This window comes from Lygodium microphyllum, chromosome 3, assembly GCF_053477565.2.
Source record: "Lygodium microphyllum isolate KBCC chromosome 3, Lygodium_microphyllum_v1.1.10, whole genome shotgun sequence".
Lineage (NCBI taxonomy): Eukaryota > Viridiplantae > Streptophyta > Polypodiopsida > Schizaeales > Lygodiaceae > Lygodium > Lygodium microphyllum.
In genome coordinates, this window is record NC_141137.1 from 84,406,247 (window position 1) to 84,432,967 (window position 26,721).

The following is a 26,721-nucleotide window of genomic DNA, read 5'->3' on the forward strand; positions in this document are numbered from 1 at the left end:
GTATTTTATGAAAAAGAAAAGTGAAGTTTTTGGACATTTCAAAACCCTTAAAGCTATGGTTGAAAAAGAAACAGGCATGCAAATAAAATGCCTAAGGTCAGATGGAGGGGGAGAGTACCTCTCAAATGAGTTTGCAAAGTTCTTGCAGGAGCATGGCATAAAGCAGCAATATTCATACAGTCATACCCCACAACAAAATGGAATTGCAGAAAGGAAAAACAGGCATATTTGAGAGATATCTCGTGCCATGATCAATGAAAAAGACTTGCCAAATTTTTATTGGGCTGAAGCAGTTGCTACAGCAGTCTACATAATGAACAAGACTCCCATTGCAGCAATACATGGAATGACTCCAGATGAGAGGTATACTGGTAGGAAACCAAATATTTCTCAATTGAAAATTTTTTGTTGCATTGCCTATGTACATGTGCCAGATGAGTTGAGATCCAAGTTGGATCCAAAAGCTGAGAAGTGCATCTTTATTGGTTACTCTATGTAGCAAAAAGGGTATAGATGCTATAACCCTTCTACTCGTAAGTTTACAGTGAGCAGAGATGTTTTTGATGAGATGAGTAGCTGGTATAAACCAGTAAATGTGATTGATGATGTAGATGCACAAAATGGTAATGCTGCACAGAATTCACAGCAGCAGTCACAAAATATTAGTGGACCTGGAGCGTCCTCTAGCAGTGGTTCACATTCTTCGCCATGGATGGGCAGATTGAGATCAGGAGAATCTTCTCAAAGCAATACAGATAGTGGTATGCAGGTATCACGAAAAGGAAAAGAGAATGTTGATCAGCCCATGTTTGATGTGAATGCAGGTCACTCTTATGTGGATGGTGAATCCAATGGCACAGAATAGAGCATTGATGATGAGTTGGGTATTCCTTCTATTGTTACACCTGGAGTAAGGAATACCAGGGATGTTTTGAGAGCACCTGGGAGTGAACCTACTTTGCGCAGGTCTACGAGAGCTAGATATCCTGTGGATAGGCTGAAATATGATGGATTTACAGCCATTCACTATGCATATATGGTCAAAGTGATACAGGAACCAGAACCCACTTCTTTTGAGCAAGCCATGGGAAAAGAAAAATGGAAGAAAGCCATGGATGAAGAAATGGATGCCTTGGAAGAAAATGCTACATGGGAATTGGTACCTTTGCCTAAAGGTAAAAATGCAATTGGCTGTAAGTGGGTTTATAAGGTGAAGCACAATGCAGATGGTTCTGTGAACAGATACAAGGCAAGATTAGTAGTCAAGGGGTATGCACAAACATATGGCATTGACTATGAAGAAACATTCAGTCCGGTTGCAAGGATGGCAACTGTAAGAGCAGTCATTGCTATGGCTGCATCAAAGGGATGGTCTTTACATCAAATGGATGTAAAGAATGCCTTCTTGCATGGTGATTTGCAAGAAGAGGTCTATATGGAGCAGCCACGAGGTTATGTGCATGCTGTTCATCCTGAGTTTGTTTGCAGGTTGAAGAAAGCCTTATATGGCTTGAAGCAAGCACCTAGAGCATGGTCTGACAAGATAGGACAGTATCTTGTCACTATTGGCTTTCAAATTTCCAAGGCAGATTTCTCACTTTATGTGAGAAAAACAGAGAAATGTATTATGCTACTTGTCATTTATGTTGATGATTTAATTATGACAGGTGACAGTGATGAAGATATCCTTCATGTGAAAATGCTATTGAAGCAGAAGTTTGAGATGAAGGATTTAGGAGAGCTGCGTTATTTCTTGGGCATTAAGGTGATTAGATCACCAAGTGGGATACAGCTCTTGCAGAGACAGTATGGATTGGACATGCTATCTAAATATGGGATGACATGCTGTAAGCCTATTTCAGTTCCTTTAGAGTATAATGTGAAGCTGAGCACAGATGCAGGTGAGCTTCTAGAAGACCCTACTATATACAGACGCATAGTAGGAAGTTTGATTTATATGACTATTACCAGGCCAGATTTGAGCTATGCTGTTGGATTGGTAAGTCAGTTTATGCAGGCTCCAAGGAAACCACATTTGGATGCGGCTAGACGCATACTCAGGTATGTGAAGTCCACATTGCAGTATAGACTATTTTATGAGACTGGGGTTCAGATACAATTGCATGAATACACTGATGCTGATTGGGCTGGTAGTATTTCTGATAGACGATCTACCAGTGGATATGTGTTCTCTTTTGGGAGTGCTGCAGTCACTTGGAGCAGCAAGAAACAACCTACAGTTGCCTTGTCGAGCACAGAGGCTGAGTACAGGGGTGCACCAATGGCTGCATGTGAGGTAGCTTGGTTGCATAAGCTACTTTATGATATGCATCAGTCTATAGATGGGCCAGTTGTCATTTATTGTGACAACATGAGTAGTATACACTTAGCAAATAACCCAGTCTATCATGCTAGAACAAAGCACATTGAGGTGCATTATCACTATGTGCGAGAGAGGGTTTTACTAGGTCTTATTGATCTAGTTTATGTCAGCACAGAGGATCAGGTAGCTGACATATTCACGAAGGCATTGGGCGCAAAGAAGCTGCACAAGTTTAGAGACCTGCTTGGTGTGCAGGAATTGGGATTGAGCTCAAGGGGGAGTGTTGAGATATCGAGCTCCACTCGTGATATGCCAGGGTGACCGTTGTGCATTTATGTCACCGACGTGTCAGTTGCAGATGCGGTTGGTACACCGCCCATGAATAATAGCTAGATAATAGCTATCCTTATCTACTCTAGTTCGTGGCTCAATTAGTATGCCACCTTAGTTATTTGAGTTTGGTTTGAGACCCATATATGGGGTTCTTCTATTTCTTTGTAAGAGAGTTCTTTTTGGCTTACCCAACTAAGAAGAGGAAAACTGTTTTCAGCCTCCACCCTTGTGTGTATTCCCCCATTGTGCAAGCAAGAAAGCTTCAAGTGAGACTCCTCCTTCTCTCCCACAACCTTGACAACCAATTCACAAAAGTGACACACCCTATCCCAACTACCAAGAGTATCAACGGGAAGGGATATCGAGGCTCTTCCGAGAATAAGTATATCAGCACCATGGGTTACTTGATGATTTTATCTATGATCGTGACCCCCAATTTATATTTGGGTTTTGGAGAAGCCTCTTTAAATTTCTAGAAGTACAAGTGAATATTTCTTTAGCTAATGATCCATAAAGTGATGAAAAAACATAAAGAGTCAATCAAGTCTTAGAGTAATACCTTAGATGCACAATCAACTGTCATCAAGACAATTGTGTGGATCTATTACCCCTTGCTAAGTTTGTATACAATAATTCCTCCCATGCCTTCACTCAATTCACACCATTGTTTGCTAATTATGGCCAATACCCAAGAATAGATAATCATGTATAATTACAAGAGAAGAATCCAGCTATTACAAACTTAGCTCAATACCTCTTTGATAATCATAAAGAGTTGCAAGCACATATTAAACACACTCTAAGAGAAATATAAGAGAGATGCAAATAAGCTTTGCATGAAACAACCATCAAACAAAATTTTATATCAAGTTTAGCTTCTTTAATGTGATCTATGTCCTTGCCCCTCCCAAGATTTGGATTATCAAGGACTCATGCCATTCAAGATTCCTAACCAAGTAAATCCAATCACCTATTGACTTCAACTTCCCTCGTCCATGAAAATCCATCATGTATTCCATGTTTAAGTCTTGGAGCCATGTCATGCATCTAGTATTCCTAGAAGAATATCAAAGCCATCACCTCCAATCATAATTGAATATCAAGAATATGAAGTACAAAATTTTGGATTCAAGAATTAGATAGATTATAGTATCTTTTCCATTGGAAAGACTATGATACAAGTGAACAAATGTGGGAACCAACTTCACATATTCAAAGAGCTCATATTAAGGTGCATGAATTTCATCTTCACCCCCAACCAAGATTCATATGCAAGCTTATACAACGCTAGTTCCATGAAGTTTCTAGAAGATTCCAAAACATTTTAGAACATTCAAGAAAGTACTAGAAATTTCTAAAAAGATTCTAGATAATTCTTTGAAAAGTCCTAAAAGAGGCTTGTATCAACATTTCCATCAAGATTTCTTGTTGTCACTTACGTCAATGATGCTTATATTATCAATGATGTCATCATCTAGAAGCTTCCTCTTAACCTCATTAATTCTAATATAAATGGGGACCTTACGCTACAAACCATTTAGTCTTGCCAACACCAATTATGAGACTCCTGTGAGGTAACTCCTCTTTTAGTTCTTGTCTTGTTCTGGTCTTGTCTTATATTGAGTCTTGTCTTGCAATCAAGCCATGCTCCTATGAACATTCTCTTATGATGGAGTTATCTCCCAATCAAGTTCAACCCAATTCTTACAAATTTGTCTTTGTACAAGAGAATGATGTTAATTTTTTAGCATTGACATGAAGGCACCATGCCAAACCAAACAAATAGCCACTACCCACTTGACATTAGTTCTCGTTCAGTCCTAAGAAAAATAAAGGAATCATTTGCCAAAGATTGACCCAAAAGTTGATAACCACTAAAAAGAGAGAAACCAATAATCTACCCATCCTCAACCAATAGATCCAACATAGAAAACATCAGGTGAGTAACTAATACAAACAATAAAGGACTAAGAGAGCATCCCTAACAAAGAGAATAACAATTGTCACATAAAAGACCAACTAACATCATCAAAAGCCTTTTTCAATATCTAACTCGTTCATAATTACCTTTTAGCCAAAAGCATTGGCATAATCAATTTCCCCATTTAAACATTCAAATTATTATGCATAAAGTTCCTGCCCTTAATAATCCCATACTGACAAGAATGAAGTAGAAAAACACTTTCTGCAATACGTTGACAATGACTTTAAGATTGAACCCATAACCAAAATGATCCTCCACAATTTTAAGTGGTTGGGAAAGGAACAGTAGGTAACGAACGAATAAATGCAATTTTTCAAAATGCACGCATTGGTTTGAATTTGCAAACGTGTTGACATAGACAAGTCAACAAGTCCCTAAGTTATTCCACATTGACTAGGAAGGCCGTCCCAACCTAGGCTTTTCCAATGGGGTAAATGACATAGCACTTCCTCCACTTATTCCTCTATGACATCTGCTTCCATCAATTTTCTCCATTCAAGCTTAACCTAATCTCAAACCAAGTCACAAATGTATCTTCGAGCAAAAAGAATACAATCAAAAATGACTTCTTGAAAAACCAACAATGATCTATAATATTACAAGCACATCTGCATGATAGATATAAGCTCAATCACTAGTTTCCCTTACTCGTTTATCAATCGCAAAATATTCTCCTGTGCAAATTTTTGACACAAAAGAGCAAAAAAGCAACAAAGTCTAACAATAATTATCATACAAAGCATCTACCAACAATTTGAACTCAACGTTCCAACCATTTATAACATGTAGCCACGTCATTAGAATTATCCCTAGTATGTTGCATACTGAGCAAATGTTCCAACAAAGAGAGTAAATATTGTAATTCACCACAAACATAGTTAGAACCAACCAACAAGTCAAGGACAATAACTCAAGTCAAGAAAGTCCTTTTAAAAATATAGTTGAAACTAGCCAACAAGTGTTGCTTATACTTCGCCACACAAAAAAATATCCCAATTACTCGTAAAAATAGTCCTCCACAATCTATACTACTTGCTCGCCAACGAAACCCCTTTGGCATTCCACAAGGTGAAGCTCATAGTAAACAAAGAGGGGAATATCTACCGAATCAATGCTTTCCATTTTGCATCCACCAATTTAGCAACATGAAATCTTTGCATTTCAATATGAATTAAAACCACAAGATCTACCCTCTAAAATCCAACAATCCATGCATGGAATAAAAGTTGATGTTGCTAAGCACGAAATGCATCCCAAGAGGGCAATAGCTTGCCATGTGCATCAAACCGCAAAGTAGAATCCAAGGCACCTTTACCAATCATTAGTAGCAAGCACACAAGACGATGAGGTTGGTGTTTAGAGTAGAATCCTCCGCATCGAAAGGCCTATGTGATAATATCAAAGTCAAAATGCACAAGAATCAAACGAGCCTCCTGGTGAGCATGGCATTTAACCACAGACACCCAAGGAGCATCATTAGGCACTTGACCCTAACCAGTAGGATGCAACTCATCAACACACCTAGCTTGAAGGGAATCTATATTAGCAAATCCATGCAAACCAAGCAACACCCTGGAGGAACAAATTGTTACAGCTGAGCTTGGGGTTTCACTCTCCTGCATATCCATCTCAAGATCCCAACCACATAAGACATCCGAAGCATGATCACATTCAAAGACAAAATGGCCCAATTGGCCACATTTGAAAAAATGTCCTACAAAAGTTCTCCATTTCAGCTCAAAAACCAGCATATACAACCCTAACACCTCAAAGCGAGTTTTATTAGGCCAAGGTTTTCCACTATCCCAAAGCATGCAAGCTCCGTTCCTGATCCGAAAGGCCAAGTGGAGCTCTACCAAGACTGAAGCCACCAAAGGTGAGAAAGGAAATTAACCACTTCTACCCAAATCAAGCATGCCTGTCTGAGAATACCCTGAAATTTTTCCATGGGTCTTCATGGAATGGCATGAACCAACTGACCATCCAAAAACACAGGAATACGCTGCATTATCCATGCTTGAGCATCTAAAGAGCGAAATAGGATCTCAAAAAAACATTTTGGGCCATCATAAATCTCCTCTACAAGAGGGGCCTGCACTTGCCCTAAAGTATCGATCTGACATGCCTCATCATTTAATACCATTGATTGCAGCCATGCTAATACGGAGAATCAAAGGAGTCCTTCCCGTAAAATAAAAGATGGCTGCCCTCCCATGGAAGGCAGCAATCTACGGTAATACTATTTCTGTCCCCATGGTAGCCACCGCAAGATCACCATCCAGTATAGAACTTGTTTTTCCTTCATTTGCACAGGCATAATCATTCATCAGATTATTTGCACAGGCAAGCATATACTGGAAAGACTCGTTGGACTACAAGCAAGGAATGCACACATCTTGTTGAGACATCTCACCTTGGAACACGTCCCGCTGCTCCTGCAAAGGAGGGGAACCACCCTGCCATGAGGGTTCCAAAACAGTCGTCTTTAGGATCCAACAGTATCTTGTCCTCAGACCGAGACTTCTCATCCAAATCCAATGCATCCTTGCCTTCTACCCCAGCCAAGTACTGATCAAAAAAACCCATATTGATGCCACAGGTGGTGTCCATTCCTGCACTTACGCAGCACTGCACAGGTGTCCCATGTCCAATAAACACCATCCACCTGCCTCTGTATTTGTTGCTGTTGCTGGGTACTCTCTCTCTCTCTCTCTCTCTCTCTCTCTCTCTCTCTCAGCCCTGCATACAGAGGTAGGTAGGATTGCACTCGCCTGTAGGCCTGATCTTTTCTCTGTCTCTCTCTCTCTTGCTGCAGATTTGCAACTACAGTCCTGTGTCTATGCAGGACTGCACCACTGCAGTACAATGTCACTGCAGGCCTAGTGCGGAATGAGCAGCAGCAGCAGTTCGAGCTGGTGCAACACCATGTCTGTCAGCCTGCCCAGGCCTGCTCACGACCCTAACTGTCCCAGGCAGACTGTACTGCACCCACCCTGCCCTGCGCAGTCTGAACCACTGCGAGCAACCATGCTGCTCTATTAACCCTAATGTACCCGAACTGCTGATGCTCCTGCCAGCCCACAGAGCTGATGTCGCCTTTGTCTGTGTATCCCACTAGCCTTCAACCTGCAGCATCGCGAGGAACCCTAAACATGGTGGTGGTCTGATGCAGGACTCACGCGTGCACACGAGAGAGAGAGAGAGAGAGAGAGAGAGAGAGAGAGAGAGAGAGAGTCACATCTGTGACACTCTCTCTCTCTCTCTCTCTCTCTCTCTCTCTCTCTCTCTCTCTCTCTCTCTCCTGTAAAGTGTAAACATTAACTTTAAATCCAATTCTCTCTCTCTCAATGTCTTGCTGCCATCTGACGCCTCTGCCTACTGGCATCTTCTGTGTGCTACCACCCCTGCACCTTCTGTGGGAAAGACAGAGAGAGAGCTGTGAGGCCTGAGCTGAATAGATAGAGACTTGGAGAGAGAGAGAGAGAGGTACATTAAGAATATAGGGAAAAAGAAAACTACTTTCGCTATAAAGAAATCCTTTGCCTTTGTAGAAAGAGGCATAACCCCATCCCGAACCACCTCTCATTACCCTTCTCCTTTTGCCACATAGGCTTGGTGACCCTCTTCTTGGTTCAGGAGTCATCAAGCCACAGCTATAAATGCTGAATAGTAAGGAAAATAATAAAGATAAAGATAAATAAGTAAAGACTATCATAGCAGGCAGAATCTACTGCTACAATCAAAATGCCAAGTTCAAAGTTCTGTGCTCATCTTGCATGTAGGATTGGAACCAGTGACAAGTCTACATCTTGAGAACTGACTCTGCAAAAGCATACATTCACTCAATTAGACACTTATTCTTGCCTTCAAAGACCTGGCCCTGCATGTTCGATAACATATCGTGCCCATTCATTTCAACTCAGCTATGATCAAGAGATTCTTTGACCAGAGGATTGCATTAACTCTGATTCTTTTAGTGCTGTAAGAAGAGCCAATAATACTTTCATTTTAAGAATAGCTCAGCAAGGAGCTCTGAGATAGTGCCACCTGTTGTTCAGAGTACTGCAGCAACCACTTCCAGATATTGTTAATCTCAATATTGCGCTGCTGAATGAGCCAATCTGGATCAGAATCTGAAGAAAACCGCAGATCTAGATGATGGGCTCCTGTAAATACAACATCAGCTCTTAAGTAATGACAAGTGCATCAGTAGCATAATGGACCTCCTTGTATCTTGATTACCTTCTTCTGTGACAGTTGCCACTATAGTTCTCGATATATTATACAAGACCCTGAAATTAGAAGTATCAAGGCATTGTAAATTCTGGGCATGCATATCCTTCAGTTGCTACATAACACATTTCAGCTTTACACTAACCCGCCTCCACTCCAGGGGTCTAATAAGCCATTAGAGAAAACTATATTGCTCCCAAAGTTTTCCAAAGCCGTCTTTATGTTCTGTAAACACATCAACCTGCGGTTAGGAACAGCTTTGCAGCTTAGGAATATTGGAGTTGATCACTTCAAGGGAAAGACTGTACTTGGCCTCCAAATTCATTGGTGATCCATGATGGCCTTGGTTTTATACCAAACTGTTCCATACAATCCTTCTCAAAACTCTCCAAACTATACGACCACGGAGGAAACATACTGTTGTTGGGATTACTACTCATTGGCATTACCATCTCTGTGCATGCCTGTTATCAGGTCAAGAGTTACTTGTAGCACTAACAGGACCCAAAACCCGAATTGAGAGAGAACTTAACCTGCCAGTTCCATCCGTCCATCCCATGTGGATCATCTTCAATATCAAAGCAACTAGCAGATCCAGTGTAGTTGTAGAATACACTAATGCCAGCAAAAATTTGAGACAATATATCTGTGCTCTCACCAGAGCTAATTACAGCATTACAAACCTGAAACAGATTGATGCTGCTTAGAGAAAAGAACCATAAAATAAGGATATTACAAGTGTTTGTCTTGGCCCTCATCACTGTCAAACACACAATACACAACTCACAACTACCCTCCTGAATACCTCCTTGATTGGAAAAGCAGGCAGTGGCATAATAAAATCTGCTGGATAAGGATAGTCCACCATTGCAAGGTAGGAGTAGGCAGAAAAAATCCAATCAACCAATTGGGATGTGCTGTTAAGCTCTCTGGTAATAAAGACGAATGGCCATCAGAAGCCTTCTCAATTGCTCTACAAATAAGTAAATGATGAGCAGTGTCCGTGTACCTGCACATCTTGAACTTGTTGCTGAGATAATGTAGACCTCCGTCTGCCTGGCCTGCAGCTTCAAGTATATCCCATGATTCTTTTATAACATCAAAACACACGGCGCTTTCCCTCTGCATAGAAGATCAAATGGCTTAGGACCAGAGCAAGCACAGGCAACTCAATGAAGCTCTTCCCATTACACACCTTGAAATCTTCAGAGACTATCCTGTAATAGGTGTCAACTGGAACTATATCTTCAAATTGCAAAATGGGTGCCGAGGATGCAACTGCTCCAACAGCAACATGTGGATACTTCAAACGCATCCAAGCAGCTAGCACTGTGAATTGAAAGACTAAATAAGAACCATACACCCAAGGATGCAACTGCTCCAACAGTAACATGTGGATAATTCAAACACATCCAAGCAGCTAGCACAGTGAATTGAAAGACAAATAAGAACCATATTAACATGCAGGTACCAAAGCTTCAGGACCAGTTATTTCTTACTTCCACCATAAGAACCCCCAAACAGCACAACTGGACAAGCTTCAGCAGACAAGTTGTGCTTCAAGTCTCTTAGCAAAACAACAAAATCAGCCAATGCTTGCTCAGATGTCAAATAGGCTAGTGAATAAGCATCCTTGTAAGCAGCTTCCTGGCTCCCGAATGGCATGGACTCCCCATAGTACCTATGCTGTCATCATGGGTTAGTAAAATTTTGGCCCCAAGTCAACTCATCCTTAAATTCCAATGTTCAGATTTGAAACAATGAATTCTGAAACTATGCCCACACATGCGCGCACACACACACATATATATAGTGTGCACGTGTGTGAGGGAGTGAATCTGTGTGTGCGTCTCTCTCTCCAACTTTCCAGCAATTTCACCTTGATTTGCATAGGTTTGAGGATACAATTTCACTTTGATTTGGATAGGTCTGAGAATACAATCATTTATAAGCACCCAAGGGAGCAGTAATAAGGGAAAATGACCAAACTGCATGTTATGGTTTTGCAAAATAAAGTGTGACTAGTTATATTACTCAAACCCAAATACAATGAAGTACAAGTGAGCTAAATGCTAATGAAATCAGGTATGTACATGGCCTCTCAGGGAAATCTGAGGGGGCTGGGAGAAAGAAGCCTCAATGGAGAAGTGTAACACTGCTGGAGTTTGCCATCTTTTATGTGAAAAGCATGGCATGGTGACCCCATGGATGAAGAGATTCATGCTGAAGTTCTGGCTGATGTTGCACTCCCCCTAAAGCTTCAATCGCTTAGCGTGCCCCGCGCCCCCCCCCCCCCCCCTTTCCAAAGGCTGTAAAGCCTTTAAAATACACCACTAGGAGGGATCCTTTTGGATCACCATCCTACATGCTATTTTAGAGAGAGAGAGGGAGGGAGGGAGGGAGAAAGAGAGAATTAGAGAGAGAATAATATATAAGAGAAGAGAAGAAGGGAGAAGAAGAAGAAAATATAGACTAAGAGAAGAGGATAGAGAGAGAAAGAGAGGAGAGAGAGGAGGAGGATTAATGTACACTAACATATAAATACATTCTTTTATTCGTGTACCATTACGATCTCGTACACCTATCCCTGAGCTCACTCTCTTTAACTCTCAGCTCTGCAGCTCACACCTCGATCTCACACTCCATTGTGCACTCTCCCCCCTTCAAACCAGTATCAGAGCACAAAGTGCACACTTCCCAAGGTCAAAGGTAGCTAGCGAATAGCTTGAGGCAAAAGGAGGTCAATCGAGCACCACTCAAGATGACTAGCAGTTGCTAAGTGTGTGACCGTCGGCAGACAGGAGATGAGTAGCAAGCAGCTGAGCAAGCACCAACAGCAAGAGCACGTGACAATCAGGCACACGTGACAACCAATCATGTGACGTGATTGGTAGGTCAACAGAACCTGTCATTTTTTCAAGTCACAAATCCTTTTTTCTTCAAAATTCTCTTTGAATTTCCCCTTGGCTTGACAAGAGTTCACGCGTGCAAGCACAAAGTTCAAATTTGTGCATATTTATGCCCAAAAATTTGGGCCTTTTTCAGATTGAGTGGTGTTCATGCAAAATTGAGGCATCTATGTCAAAAATTGCAGATATTGTGCACGTTTGAATTGGGGATTTCGCCAAATTTACTAAAATTTTGCTCATTTGAGTGAAATTTCTCAACATTGGACCCATAAAATTTGGGGCTTTTGCTGTATTGTGAAATTTTGTTCAACTGAGTCAAATTGGCTGACATTTGTGCACACTTGGACCCGGAAATTTTGGAACTTCTGCAAAATTTTGTGAAATTTTGCTAAAATTGCCAATTTTATGCTTTTGGGAACATGTATTAATGCAATTGGGGCAGATTTGATAGTGAAATTTTGGGGCTTTTGCTGAAATCTGTGGATTTTGGCAAAGTTAATGCGTGAAATGCACTTTGGGAATATTGCTGAAGCAATCTTGTTGTCATAAGCAGAGTGATTTGAGAATTTTTATCTTCCGCTTGTGCAATTTTGGAGAAATTGCAGAGATCTATTGGTGATTTGTGTATCAGAAGTTGATACGAGCACATATGTATGCAATACACATGTTGGACAGCTCCCATTGAGTTTATGTATTGCTGATTATTCATTTTGCAGTAGTCTTAGTGATTTTTTGCAGATCTGGGATTGTTGCAGATGTATTTTTGGTGATATTGCTGAAGTGGGAGTTACCTAGCAATGATGTATGCATTTAATGTATGCTGAAATTGCAGTCATACTACTGAAAGTCATTCATTCTACTGCTATACACATGCCTGGATTGATTCTTGCAACAAGACCTCTCTTGCGTATTTAAGTTAGATAGAGAGATGCAGAGAGAACCATCACACACACGGACATAGAAATCACCTCACCCCTCAACATCATTGAAAGCCAATGATCACGAGGTTAGGCCCCCTTACACTTTTCCTTTGAGCTTCTCTCTCCAAGAGGCCCACACATCTCTTGTCATGAAATTCAACTCTAATTCCACCCCTACAACCACTTAGCCCATCACCTCAATACAACCAATTAGTTATCTGAACCAAACCACTCACACTAAACCAAATCCGCCTCCTATCTTAAGACCACCTTACAAAAGGCCATCAATTTTAGAATTAGCTACTAAAATAACCTTGGAAATAGGTGAATATATCATCACAAGCATTTGAAAGCTAGAGAACATCTTTAGCTTGTTTGCCTGTAGCTATGCAAGGCTAGACCTTATTTGCTGAAAATCTGGGCTGAAATCAGCTGAATATTCAGCTCATTTTTGCTGTCATAAAATGCAGCATTGAATTTCTGGTGTATTGCTGAAAAATGGCTGCAAATGCTTCTAGCAGCAGTGACACTAAATCCCCCTTTGAAATCAAGAGGTTTGATGGCACTGGCTTTGACTTGTGGAAGGATAGGATGCAAGGCATTTTGTTTCTCAAGGACTGAAGATGCTCTCTTGGAGACTAAGCTTGCAGCTATAACAGATGTGGATTGGGCTAGACTTAATAAGAAGGCCATTGCATACATTAAGATGGCAGTGTCTGATGATGTACTTACAGACATCAAGCATCTTGATACAAGTTATGCTATATGGAAAAAGCTTAAGAACACTTATGAAAATACATCTCCTGTGAATCAAGTGCATCTTATGCGTAAACTTGTGAACATGGAGTTGGATGAGTCTAAGCCAGCATCTGAGCATTTGAGTGCTTTCACAGGGGTTTTGAGTCAGTTTGCAGGACTCTAGTTTGGCGGCTTTCGATGATAAATTGAAAGCTATTTTCTTACTAATGACTTTGCCTGACAGCTAGGAATCTTTGGTTGTGTCACTTGGCAACAACCATGCTTTGACTTTTGATGGTGTAAGAGATTCAATCCTTAATGAAGAAATTAGAAGAAAGTTAGTGGTGAAAGCAGTGGCTCAGCTTACCATGTGAGAGGCACGTCTGAAAAGAGAGGTAATGCAACCAGTAAAGGAAAAAGCAGAAGCAAAAGCAAGGGCAAACAGCAAGATGTCACATGCTATCAATGTGGGCATAAAGGCCATAAAAAGCCCGATTGCCAGTACTTCAAGAAAGAGCAAGAAAGAAAGAAACAGCAAGGTAAGAATAAGAAGGATGATAAGAAAGATGATGACAGCTCCTCCTCAAAAGAAGTTGCAAAGGCAAATGTTGCATCTAGTGTGGTCATTGAAGAGCTTCCTGGCACTAGGGGATACTTGTTGTAGCCTCATGTAATGATGCAGATATTATGGCAACAACAGGTGATATGCATATCATCAAAAAGGAGGTAATTGATGCCTTACTTTCAGCTCATGATGGGCTGTCACAATCATGGATAGTGGACAATCGTGCCTCTTTTCATATTACCCCCTCTTTGAAGTCATTTTCTGAATACATTGCACGTTGCCTAGGCAAGGTTTACTTGGGTAATTACTATGCATGTGAGATATGTTGAGAAACCCTTCACCCGCAGTTTGCGTTTTTGCATTTCTACGTTTTGCGTTTAGGGTTTGCAGCCCCAAAAAGGGGCACCATCCTAGACTGACTGTGCCTATTTATAGGCCACTCTCTCATTCATTCCTCACAGCCGATTCATTCAGTCCGTCACCTCTTCTCTCCAACCTCTCCACTACCCTCACACCGCTTCAGGAGGACATTGCGGTTCGTGATTCGTGGTTGTCATCATCATCTTCCTTGTCCTACGGCACCCTTGTTCCCTTGTATCACATTCACTCCATGATTCAAAACTTCATCATTCCATTCATCAGAGTTTTTTTCTCTCTTCTCCATGTTTGCCGAGTTCACTCCCTGTTCCTCCCCGCAAACCCTATTGTCTCGCCGGTATGTCATCTTTTGACATGGTATCAGAGCTGGATCTGCTCACCTAGCAGCGAAGATCCTCCACTCCAATGAAGGCAAAGACCGGTAGCAGATTCACCATCCACTTCTCTTCTTCTTCCGCTGCATCAAAATCTTATTTTCGCAGATTTCAAGTGTTTCAGCTTGCTGCCCACACCCCGTTCGCAGAGGACATCTCAGCCGAAGCTGTCCATTGCTGTCTCCATCAGTTGGCGCCTGATTTCTAGCCCTCTTCACGCAGTTTGGAGCTAATTCCAGCCAGGCGACTGCTGTTCATGTGCAGACCTCCTGCCGTACAGCCTGCCACGTCATCACAATACTGCTGCCTGCGTTTTTAGTCTTTCTCTCTCTTACAAGCTGTCTTGCCTACGTTTTTAGTCTTTTTCTCTCCTGTTGCCTACGGTTTTAGTCTTTCTCTCTCTTGCAAGCTGTCCTACCTACGTTTTTAGTCTTTCTTTCACCTGATGCCCACGTTTTTAGTCTTTCTCTCTCCTCACCTGCGTTTTTCTACTGGTTGCAACCTCTTAGTGCTGGTCGCATCCTCCTCCCACTAGCAGTTCACTTCCAACCCTTCCACTACCCTCCCATCCCTTGAGGCGAACATTGCAGTTCGTACTTCACACTGCCCTCACACCCCTTGAGGCGGACATTGCAGTTCATGGTTCATGATGGCTGACCTCTTCCTTCTTCAACAACAAGGCACGCTGGTATCCATGGCTTCTTTACCAACAAATGTCTAGACTACTGGGTGCTCCTACTGTGGCATCACCGGACACACCACCGATGCTTGCCGACTTCGACCTTTGCTCCCCATCCCCCCGGAGTATATGCATCTTCCACCAGGCACTCCTTATGCCGCTTCTCCTTTCTGGGCCACAGAGATCATTCTACATCGGCTATCAGACTATGCTCAAGGCAATAAGACGCATTCGATGCACACTAAGTCCTTTCAAGCACATGGAGGATCGATTCGTGCTACACCTCCTGGAGATCGTCGCAATGCCAGCGGCAGTCTTCTCCCACCTATGTTTGGGTGCAGTGGCTATCACGGCCCGTAGTTTTGCAGTCCGCTCCATCGAGAGACAGTGATTGTTTGATATTATCTCCTCGTCGATCCGCTCCTTCGAGAGACACTAGCTGCTCAACTCCTTCCTCTTCTTCGGCTACCCAATCCGCTCCACTGAGAGACAGCGACTATTGCCCACCTCTTGCTCATTCTGAACCCCACCCTGATTCCCCCTCAACTACTCAGGTTTGAAAGGCTACCTCTGGGAGCTCTTCGACACCCCAGATACCTTCTTTAGCACGACCGGCGGCACTTCCTTTGTCATCAAACATTTCGAAGTCCGTAATCCATGAGTTTTTGGATTCCCTATCTACTTCAAAGGGGGATTCAGAGGGGAATGTTATTTCTTTGCTCTCAAAGGGGGCATCTACTTCTTCTTTGACTTCAACGGTAGCCCCTCCACCTCGCCTCAAAGGGGGAACCTACTCCACATGAAGTTCTTCACCCATCCTCTACTTTCTTGGGATGACTGTCTTCGACCAGTCATCTTTTCTACTGATATCCAAGATCCTCAGGTACCACCTAGATCGGGACCTTGGAGGTTCAGCCACGACTTGGTGACGAGGCCTTCGTATTCCTTCCAGCATGGATACACGGAGCTAGTGGCTTCTCTCCCGAGGTTGTGTTTTAGGTTATCTAGTTCACTCTGTCTACTGGTCTTTACTGCAAGTTCCCTTTCTGGTGGAAATCTTGGATCTTAGGGATCCTCTACATCTTCTTCCTCCTCTTCTTTTCTTGCCTTGGTCACTTGGTTAGCATGGAGCCACCTCCCGAGATCGAGTACAAGCATATCCTTATGGTTCTCGGCACTACACAAAGTCTGACATTTCTCCTATGCATTGCATGTTTTCATCATCTTTGTACTAGGGCGCTTAGGCAAGTGACCAATTTTCCCATGAGGGACACTGTCCAAGTGGCACCTGCTGCATGAGCATTCTTCAACATGTTGTCCACAACTAATCTCCGTAGCAGTTTGGAAGAGAGGCTCTTAAAACTGCAATTCATGTATACAATCGCTCTCCCAATCGTACATTGGAAAATGGCATTCCTAAAGAGGTTTGGTCTGGCAAACCTACTTCATATGACCATTTGCGTGTCTTTGGTTGTGATGCCTTTATGCATGTACCTGTAGAATAGAGGACCAAACTAGACATGAAATCCATCAAGGGCATCTTCATGGGATATGGAGATAAGGAAGAGATGGGTTATGGAGTTTGGCTTCCTCAAGGTAGCAAGATAGTACACAGCCGAGACGTAGTATTTAATGAGGCAAAGTTGCTAAAAATGCTACACATGGTGATCTTGACAAAAATAAGGTCAAATTTCAGTATCAACAGCCGGTCATTCAGCAGCCATTAGCTGAAAGTTCTCTCCCTTTCGATGCTGAAAATGAGCAGCAACCTATTGTGCTACAGCCAAAATATCATGGACAGCAAATAGATGCACAGGATGAAATAAGACAGCAAGAAGAACACGCTGAAAACAGATTACAGCAGCAAGAAAATGCTGAAAATCAGCCACCTGGTGATGGTATACACATTCCTTAGGATGTAGGCCCACTACCTAATAATACAAATCATTGGATAAGGTCTATACGTGTCAAAAGGCAACCACAAAGGTTTCAGCCATCTTTGGATTACATTTTGTTGACTGATGAGGGTGAGCCTCTAACATTTAAAGAGGCACAATCATGTGAAAACAAGAGAAAGTGGGAGCTTGCTATGCAAGAGGAGATGAAGTTTCTATATGCAAATAACACAGGAAAGCTTGTACCTTTACCCAAGTATAGGAAAGCTATTCCTAATAAATGGGTTTACAAAGTGAAATGTATTGATGGAAAGCCCAAGTATAAGGCACGGCTGGTTACTAAGGGCTATACACAGAAGGAAGGCATAGACTTCCAAGAGGTCTTTTCACCAGTGGTGAAGATGACTACACTCCATGTTTTGTTTGCTCTCACTACATCCTTGGATTTAGAGTTGGATCAGATGGATGTGAAGACTACTTTTCTTCATGGTGACTTGGATGAAGAGCTGTACATGAAGCAGCCAGAAGAATTTGTTATTCCAAGAAAAGAGCATTTGGTTTGTAAGCTGAAACGCAGCTTATATGGGCTGAAACAAGACCCTAGACAATGGTACAAAAAATTTGATACCTTTATGCTCAGCCATGGATTTAAACGCAGTCATGCGATCACTACTTATACACTAAAAAGGCTGATGATGGAAGCCTTATTGTGCTGGTTTTATATGTGGATGACATGCTGATTGCAGGACAGCATAAGAGTACTTTGAATGCTCTTAAAAGGCAGTTGAGTTCAGCCTTCTCCATGAAAGATTTGGGGGCAGCTGAACACATTTTGGGCATGCGTATTAAAAGAGACAAAGGCCAGCATTTGTTGTTTCTCTCACAGGACAAGTACATCAGCAAAGTACTTGACAGGTTTAATATGGCTGATGCTAAGTCGCTTGGTGTAAACACACCCTTAATGTACCCTAACATATGAATACATTCTTTTATTCTGTGTACCATTATGATATGGTACACCTATCTCTGAGCTCACTCTCTCTAACTCTCAGCTCTGCAACTCGCGCCTCGATCTCTCACTCTATTGCGCACTCTCTCCCCTTCACCCTTGAGTAGGTGGGCCCATGGCACCTGAATGGAAGCCAAATTGCAAGCAATATGTTGGAATTTTTCTTGCTATGTGATTAAAATCAGCAACCGTGTCTTCAAGCAATGAAAACCTTGATGCCTCTCTGTTCATGGAATCAAGAGGCAATGGAAGGAATGCATTGCCTGACAATGAAATGGGCATTCAACATGGGTAGCATGATGAAAACACAAGGTTGGTTCATGAAATGGATACTTCAATGCCTCACACACTGAAGATTAACAAGAAAATAAGGATTCTAATTCCCAATTTAAAGCTAAACTCATGGCAGCACTGAGGACTTCATCTCAGCTCACTAAGTGGTAAGGATCCATGATTTGCTGAATTTATTCACCAAAGACGCAACAACAAGCATAAAAAATGGAAAGCACCTCTTCTTGCTTTGGTGCAGCATGTAACTCCGAAATTGGATATGGCACAGCCTTAGAATGCACCAAATGCATCTCATGAACGGATGCAAATGTTTTCCTTGGGACATGGTCCAACATGCATATGAATATTGGAAATGCATACACTATGCCTTTGGGATATGCAACAAGCATAAAAACAAGAAAGCACCTCTTGATGCTTTGTGACAACATGTAGATCCAAAATCAGATGTGGTATAATCTAAAAATGCACCAAATGCCTAATGAGTAGATGCAAATGTTTGCTTTAGGACAAGGTTCAAAAATGCGTGGGAATATTAGAGATACATACTCTATGCCTTTGAGACACCAAGCTATGTCTCAAAATGCAGAACACCAAGGAGATTTTGGTGGTGGTTATGTGTTTCATGCAATGGATGGCCATAGTATTGGTTCTTTTGGAATGCATGGCACTACCAGGAATATATGGAATGCCTAGACAGAAGTATCATGGTATGGAAATTGGTATGCAAAATCCTATGTATAGTCACATTGGCATGGTATAGGACATGCAAACTGGGATATTTGGCAATGTTTCTAGAGTTCCTAAAAGCCAAGAAAGCTATCTTCATTGATGGAATACACCAAATATGATATTTGCTTGGCTGAAACAACCCTCAAACTATTGTCATCTACTGTTGTAGCCTCGTCAAGGCATGTCACCAGCCCTCAAAGGGTCTCTTATTGGCTAGAAATGGCCTATCAACTATTGTAGCAACTACCTTTGTCTCTCTTAGCTTGCACAAGGTTGGAATGACCCCCTCTCTCCCCCAACCTCAAAAACTTCTTTCCCACTTGCATGAGCAAATTTTGCCAAGTGGCAACCTTCTAATCTCATTTTTCAATATAATATACATTATTAAATTGATTTCAGCTTTAAAGTTTTAAAAATTAATTTAATACTTATTTTAGTGCCCAAAAATTTGTCTAACCAACCAACAATTAAATTGGCTAGGCTAATTCATCTCCCAAGTGTTTCTAAGTCTTCTTTCATACCCCAGATTGGCATCAAGTACCATTAAATGCCAAATCCCTAGTATCACCAACTAACACTTATGGCTAATAAAATGTCTTAGGTCAATTTTTGGCACCAAATACCACCTAGTATTTGTGCAACATTACTTTAGACAACTTTTGCCTTTGATATCCATTGACTTCATCGCGTCCTTGGCTTGTAAAAAGAAGATGGAGTTTTATTAACTTCAAACAATTCAAATAAGCATGATCTTTCTGTTGATGACTGCAAAGAAAAATTATTACAGCTCCATAAGTATGCTCATGAAATGAGTAGAGACGTCCTAAAAAGCAAGTTCATTGAAAGACTGAAGGATGACTTGAAGTATCAAGTCAAGGGATCTAGATATACTGATTTTCTTGATGCTATAGCAAAGGCAAAGAATTAAGAAAATATGCAAAAATACAACGAGAAGAAGGCAACGAATTTCTCTAGTCTACAGACTATCTCCACAAGCCATCGTCTGCAAAGCTCCTATTCTACTATCTTAAAGAGTAAGCCATGCCAGAATCCCAACAATAATAGAGATCATAATACTATACTAAGAGAGCCTATACAAGGTTCTCAAGAAATATATGCCGAATACATCCAAGATCCGCTACTGTCCATTACTTAAGGAGTGGAGATGCTAGCTCCCTCACAAGCATAAGATAATACTCTCGACCCCTGCTCCCCTCAACCTGACTAAGCCCAAACCAAACTCGGCTCTAACTAGAAAGCATCAATATAAAGCTACTATAACTGAGAATGGTCTACCAAGTCATCCTCAACCATCCATTTGGCATCCATTGGTGAATACTTCTAAAACTTCACCAAATATTGTCTAGAAACTGTACCACCATCTTTCACTCGTTATATATCAATATCTGCTCAAGTATTAATATCTCATCTAGCTCCTCAACCTTGGGTTGAATTTCAATAGATGCATCCTTTAGCACATCATTATGAAAAGGCCTCAATAAGCTTTACATGAAAGACATTGTTGTATATCCATCAATATGGAGGCAATTTCAATCTATAATATACATCACTGATCCTCTACAACACTTGGAACGGCCCATGTTACAAGGACGTGAAATTTTAAGATGTTTTAATATTGCTGATAACATTTAAATAAGTTATTAATCAAATGTACAAGGTTGTTCAAGCACATATGATACACATGGCAAATATTCCATAGTGACAGGCCAAGGATCCCACCAATTTAATTATGGATGGGCAGAGGGCAAGGTTAGAAGAGCTAAATTTAATTTTCAAGATTATTTAATTGTAAAAATTAATTAAATGATTGGATAATGCTGAAAAATAGGTTTAGAAGGCTGCCAGTTGGCAAAAATGCCCATGCAAATTGAGAAAACGTTTTTGGGGGGGTTGGATCTCAACCATTCAATTAGTTTACAGCTTTGGGAAAAGAGAGAGAGAGAGAGTCGCTAGTCCATTTTCTGATCAAAGAACAGCAATTTGCTGCAAAAGATAGTCATCTGGGGGCCTCAACAAGCAAGGGATAGCAAAAAGTCACCTTCCAGGGGATGGCAATAGCATTGCTGATCAGGTGACAGCATTTTGGAGGTGCCTAGCAATAGGCGACTACATTTAAATGCAGGCTCCAACAAGCAGAATTTAGGGTTTTCTCGCGAAGAAAATCAAATTTTTCTCTTATCTTGGCTTCCTCTCACCTTCTCCAACCATTCTCAAGAGATTTCAGCATTTCTCAGCCATTTTGAGCAAATCTCAACCAAATTTGGTAGACAACAAAGATCTCTGCTACAAACCCTAAGTTTTTGCAAAAATTAGAGTTTAGCAACCACCTTGAAAACCGTGCCAACAAGCTAAGGCATTGTACACTTCATGGAGTTGATAGGGATTTCAAATATGATGCCATCCATTGTAAATTGACACAACATTTGGCCAGTTGGTGGTTCCATTTGTGCAATTATTGGGTGAAAATCAAGAAACAATAGGTCCAAATTGCTTGTTGATTGTACGTACAGCAAGGGGCTTTTGGATCAATAAAGAAGACTATGAAATCTCAAAAGAAGACTGTGGAATCTCAACTTGTACTCAATCCATTAGCAATTAAAGTTAAAGAAATACTGAAAGAGGCACCAGTTTTGGGGCCAACTAGGTATCTATTGTCCAAGATTATTAAGGTAAATTGTGCATTTCAATTTATGTTTATTTGTTGATTGCTGTAATTAAGTGCTTGATTGAGGAATTACCATCCTTTCCAAGAAGGAAGGTTGGTTTCAGCCCATAGTATCTCATACTCAACTTTGGGTACAATCTATCTTTGCCCTTCATCTTTTTCAGACCTTTTCAAAACGCAGCAATACATAATCGCCCTCTACAAATTGCAAAGCACATCTATGACGACTAGCTACCCTCTTTTGCTTATTCTACAAGCTTTAAAGTGCAAACTTAACCTTCTCATAAGCTGTATCCATACTCTCCACATAGAGATCAGCCTCAAAGATTTTATTCTTTATGTGAAAGATAGAAGGTACTTTCTTACCACCCTCTACCACCTACTTACCAGTGGAACTATGCACCGTATTATTATATGCAAACTCAACCAATGACAAATACTATTCTCACTACGCTTTGTGATTTGATACATAGCACTTCAAAAGATCTAAAATTGTGAAGTTAGCCTTCTCAAACTAACCGTTAGTTTGTGGATGGAAGGATGAAGAGAATTTTAATATAGTGTCCATGTTCTCAAATAGCCCCTTTCAAAACAAACTAGTCGTCCGTGGGTCTCGATACTGATGATCGACTTTGGCATGCTATGGTACATCACACATCCTCCATAAAAAGACATGCCATATGATCAACCTTTATTTTCTTCCTCACTGGTATAAATGGGCCTTGCTTACTAAACTTGCAAATTATAGTCCATATTTCATCATTCTCTATAGATGTACAAGAAAGCTCAAAGATAAAATTCATAGCAATGCTCTATCAAGGCCTGTCTAGAATAGGCAAGGACTGCAATCAACCCAACATCTTTTGCCTATTATACTTCACTTCCTAACACACAATGCATGCCCTAGCATACTACTCAATATCATGCCTCAAATCTGGCCAATAAAAGAAGTGCTCCATTTCCTTACCTATGGTATCAATAACTATATAGCTTGCATAAGGAGAAGCATAACTCTCAATTATCACCTTAGCCCTCCACTACTTTGTGACACATTGTCCATGCAATATCAAAAAACCCTCTCTAAGCATAAAATGATCATGCCTCTAGCCATTACAAAGTTGATCATATATATTTCCAAAGTCCAAATTAGCAGCATATTGATTTCTCATGGCATCCAATTTAGTGTGATAAACCATGCTAAACTGAGGCTTACATGATACCACATCAGTGCATCAACCACTACATTCTTTTTCCCATCAATGTATACAATCTAAAAATGAAACACAGAGAGAAAGTTTGCCCATCTTATATACTTCTCTAACACCTTTGTTTATGTCAAAAAGTATCTCAATGTCTGATGATCTATCTACACTGTGAAATCGCCTCTTAACAAATAGTGTTTCCACATAGATAGTGCATGAATGATGAATCACAACCAAGAGCTCTTTCTCAGACTTGCAAATTGTTCTCTATACCATGGAAAATACGAATTTCATAAGCAACTACATAGTCATCCTACATTAAAACAACCCCGATGTTATTTCCATATGCATCACACCACACAACAAATGACTTCCTAAGATTAGGCAACTCAAGCACAAGATTTGTAGTCATTTTATCTTTCAACGTATCAAATGCTGAAATTTCCATTGTTATCCATCTAAAAGGCACGTTCTTATTCTACAAAGTATGCAATGAAGAAGCAATTTCAACATTGTTCCACACATACTTTCTGTAGTATGAACAAAGTTCTGTAGAGCTACGAATCTCATGAACATTACTAAGATGTGGCCATGAACAAATTGCCTCAATTTTTGCAAGATCCATATGAATGACCATGCTAAGATGCATCATCACCACTTGATCCCGTATCACCATGGGAAGACATACTTGCTATAATCAATAGCAAAGCACAATTTCAGCAATAATGCAAAGCTTTTGACTTACAATCAAGTGCCTCGAGCCCACCAATTCAAAGGATTTGATGGAATCCTGGCAATGGAACCATAAAATCAGTCTTTCTTCCATGGAGAGGTGGTAATAACCTGAATATAACTTAATTACAACAAGTAATAATTAATTAAATGCTAAAACACAAACATTCACCTTCAATCTTAGACATTGGACATTCTTTTGGTCCCAAAGCTAGTGCCCCTTTCGGTATTTCTTTATCTTTAGCTAAAATTGAATTTGAATACAATGGGTTTCTTTTAATCCCCTTCACAATCCAAAAGCCCCTTGATGTCAATAATGACCAACAAGTCTTCAAATTAATTCGCCTCTTGATTTGCTCGAGTGATCGGCCTTCATTGACTCCTTGTAAAATGAAATTTGCCCCAAATTCGAATGTTGGCTAGTCCCTCACTTGAATCTTGCTTAATTCTTAACTCTAAAAATTCAAGTCTTAAGGCTTCAATCTGATGGCACACTTTGTGAGATTATTGTCAAACCCTAATTTCTACTGTAAATTAGTTTTACAGTAGAGAAAAATACAATTTCTTAGCCTCCAAGGATTAGAATGCTGCGAATCTTCAAAGCAAGGCAAGGAAATGACTGGATAACAAGAGAGAATGATGAATAGAGAGAAAATTCAAACTTCCATCGCGAGAAAATGAAAGACATTAGTTGTTGCCTTGTTTAGATAGCCATAAAAGTTGTCTCCATTGATGGAGCACACCAAATATGATGTTTATTTGGCTGAAACAAACCTCAAACTGTTGTCACCTACTATTGTAGTCTCTTCAGGGCATGTCACCAACTCCCAAAGAGTCACTTGCTGGTTGGAAATGGCCTGTCAACTATAGTCTATTGTAGCAACTATGGGAACCTTCTTTCTATCTCTCTCAACTTTCACAAGGCTGGAATAACCCTCTCTCTCTCTCTCTCTCTCCCAACCTCAAAGACATCTTTCCCACTTGCATGGGCAAGTTTTGCCAAGTGGCAACTTTCTAATCCATTTTCTAGCATTATTTACATTACTAAATGCTGCTCTAGGTGAGCACGAATTGGTTCCTAAGACTTGAGAAGGTTTTGCAACAACAAAACAAGCAGCTCTCTCACAAGAAAACTGCCTCACTCAAGTGCTCCCACAAATAACAATTGTCCTTGTTCACAAGCAAACTACGATGGAAACTGAAGTGAAATAAAATGGAGAGCTCCAATTACAGGAAAGCTTGTCTGGACTGAATCCCTCACAGTACCACACAAACAGCAATTTTAATTCTTCATGAGTAAGCTTGCAACGATGGGTCTGTCATGTGGGGACACAGGATGGAAGTATAAGAGTAAGAGTTGTGCAACTATCCACATGCAGGGCAAAACAGACTTTCAAAAAGTCTAGGGAAGTTCATATAGCCTTTAATCATAGTATGAAGCAAGAAAATGTGCTGCAGCAAGGTCGATTTACGTACCGGACTGTGGGTGGCCTCACTTGGATGAAGCGGACTGCAAAACCCTTGAGTAAAAGGACATCTCAAGGACCTTACTCTAATGAAGTGGACAGCAAAACTCGGTGTGAAATGATCTCTTAAAATTTCCTGGATTCATTTTATGTATTGACAGTGGCATATACATGACTGAATGCAATAGAGAGTGTCAATCTTATGACTGAATACAACTGCTCTGTTGCGAAATCAGCTTAAAATCAATAGCCGGTCTCTCAATGGCCTTATTCTAACGAAGTGGACAGCAAAACTCTTGGTGAAATGACCTCTCACAATTTCCTGGGTTCATTTTACACATATATAGTAGCACATATATATAGTGGACAGCAAAACTCTTGGTGAAATGACCTCTCACAATTTCCTGGGTTCATTTTATACATATATAGGGGCACATACAATGACTGATTTAATCGAGTGTGCCAAATTTCTGACTGAACACGGCCGAGATACTCCAACGTTTTCAAATGACAGAATCGATCGAACTTCTGTTGATTCAACTTTTGATGTAGTAAAGCACAGCCACTACAAACCTCAGGAAAAAGCACAAGAGCACCAAAGGCAGGGGCAAGCTCCCAAAGCAGGCCTGTGTTCTCAGCAAACCACACGATATCACCCTCGTTGCCACAGTACATGAAGATGGGACCGGAGCCATTCCAATGGTCGGAATTGATGAGGTAGCGCTGCTGGAAGGTGGACATGCCAGAGGACGTGGGACGGAAGCTGAAATGGTCTACGGTTTGGGTGAAGTAGCGAGTCAGGTAGCTCAGACCGGCTTGTGAATGCGAAGATCGAAGAGGCGGGACGATGGAACTGCGCAGGGGTTTTGACAGGGTGGGTGGACGCCATAGGAACGAAGCAGGAGAGGGACATACGCGAGGCAGGCTTATGCAAAGGCACAGGAACCCTAGACAGGCTGGGGAGATGGCTGGCAGCGACCACGGCTTGCGAGAAGAGGAGGTGGCCATCAGCGTACTGTCGCTGCTACGATGGAAGAATCGCGGACTCGTCTATACAGCAACATATTGATATATTGATATATTTATCTATTTATCTTAAATGCCAATGACTTGAAGGGTGATGCCCGCGGTGTGTGCATGCGCCCCCTCTGAATTCGATTTCAACGATAAGGCTGGTTGCACACCAAGTGGGCGAAGGAGTTCACCGATATAGTAAGTAAATAATAATAAGTCATATTCTCTTTGGTATGTAAAGGATTACGGATGTTCAACCGC

At 41.1% G+C, this 26,721-nt stretch overlaps 1 protein-coding gene across 4 annotated transcripts; it reads right to left on the reverse strand.

Annotated features, from left to right (window-relative positions):
- Window positions 1–5,848: 5,848 nt before the first annotated feature.
- Window positions 5,849–26,509, reverse strand: LOC148038584 (Serine carboxypeptidase S28 family protein). Of its 4 annotated transcripts, none has more exons than XR_015689861.1 (12): window positions 26,020–26,284; window positions 10,373–10,554; window positions 10,069–10,202; window positions 9,883–9,995; window positions 9,679–9,802; window positions 9,407–9,556; window positions 9,182–9,337; window positions 9,019–9,098; window positions 8,883–8,932; window positions 8,688–8,806; window positions 7,054–7,311; window positions 5,849–6,939 (listed from the first exon to the last, which is right to left on the reverse strand). XR_015689861.1 is itself a non-coding variant. In XM_087673648.1 (11 exons), exons 1-11 carry the CDS (start codon window positions 26,452–26,454, stop codon window positions 7,213–7,215), a joined length of 1,647 nt encoding a protein of 548 aa, XP_087529774.1. In that variant the 5' UTR covers window positions 26,455–26,509; the 3' UTR covers window positions 7,053–7,212. The 4 variants fall into 4 exon arrangements, 2 of the variants coding, with proteins under 2 accessions (XP_087529774.1, XP_087529781.1); XR_015689859.1 differs by having other exon boundaries at window positions 5,893–6,939; window positions 10,373–10,559; window positions 26,020–26,509; XM_087673648.1 differs by lacking the exon at window positions 5,849–6,939 and having other exon boundaries at window positions 7,053–7,311; window positions 10,373–10,559; window positions 26,020–26,509.
- Window positions 26,510–26,721: the final 212 nt, after the last annotated feature.

Coding starts and splice junctions, on each gene's coding strand:
- LOC148038584 (XM_087673648.1), bottom strand. CDS start 26,454: ATGGCCACCTCCTCTTCTCGCAAGCCGTGGTCGCTGCCAGCCATCTCC. Junction 10,203..10,372: donor TGGGGGTTCTTATGGTGGAA/GTAAGAAATAAC, acceptor TTCAATTCACAG/TGCTAGCTGCTTGGATGCGT. Junction 9,099..9,181: donor CCAATGAATTTGGAGGCCAA/GTACAGTCTTTC, acceptor ATGTGTTTACAG/AACATAAAGACGGCTTTGGA.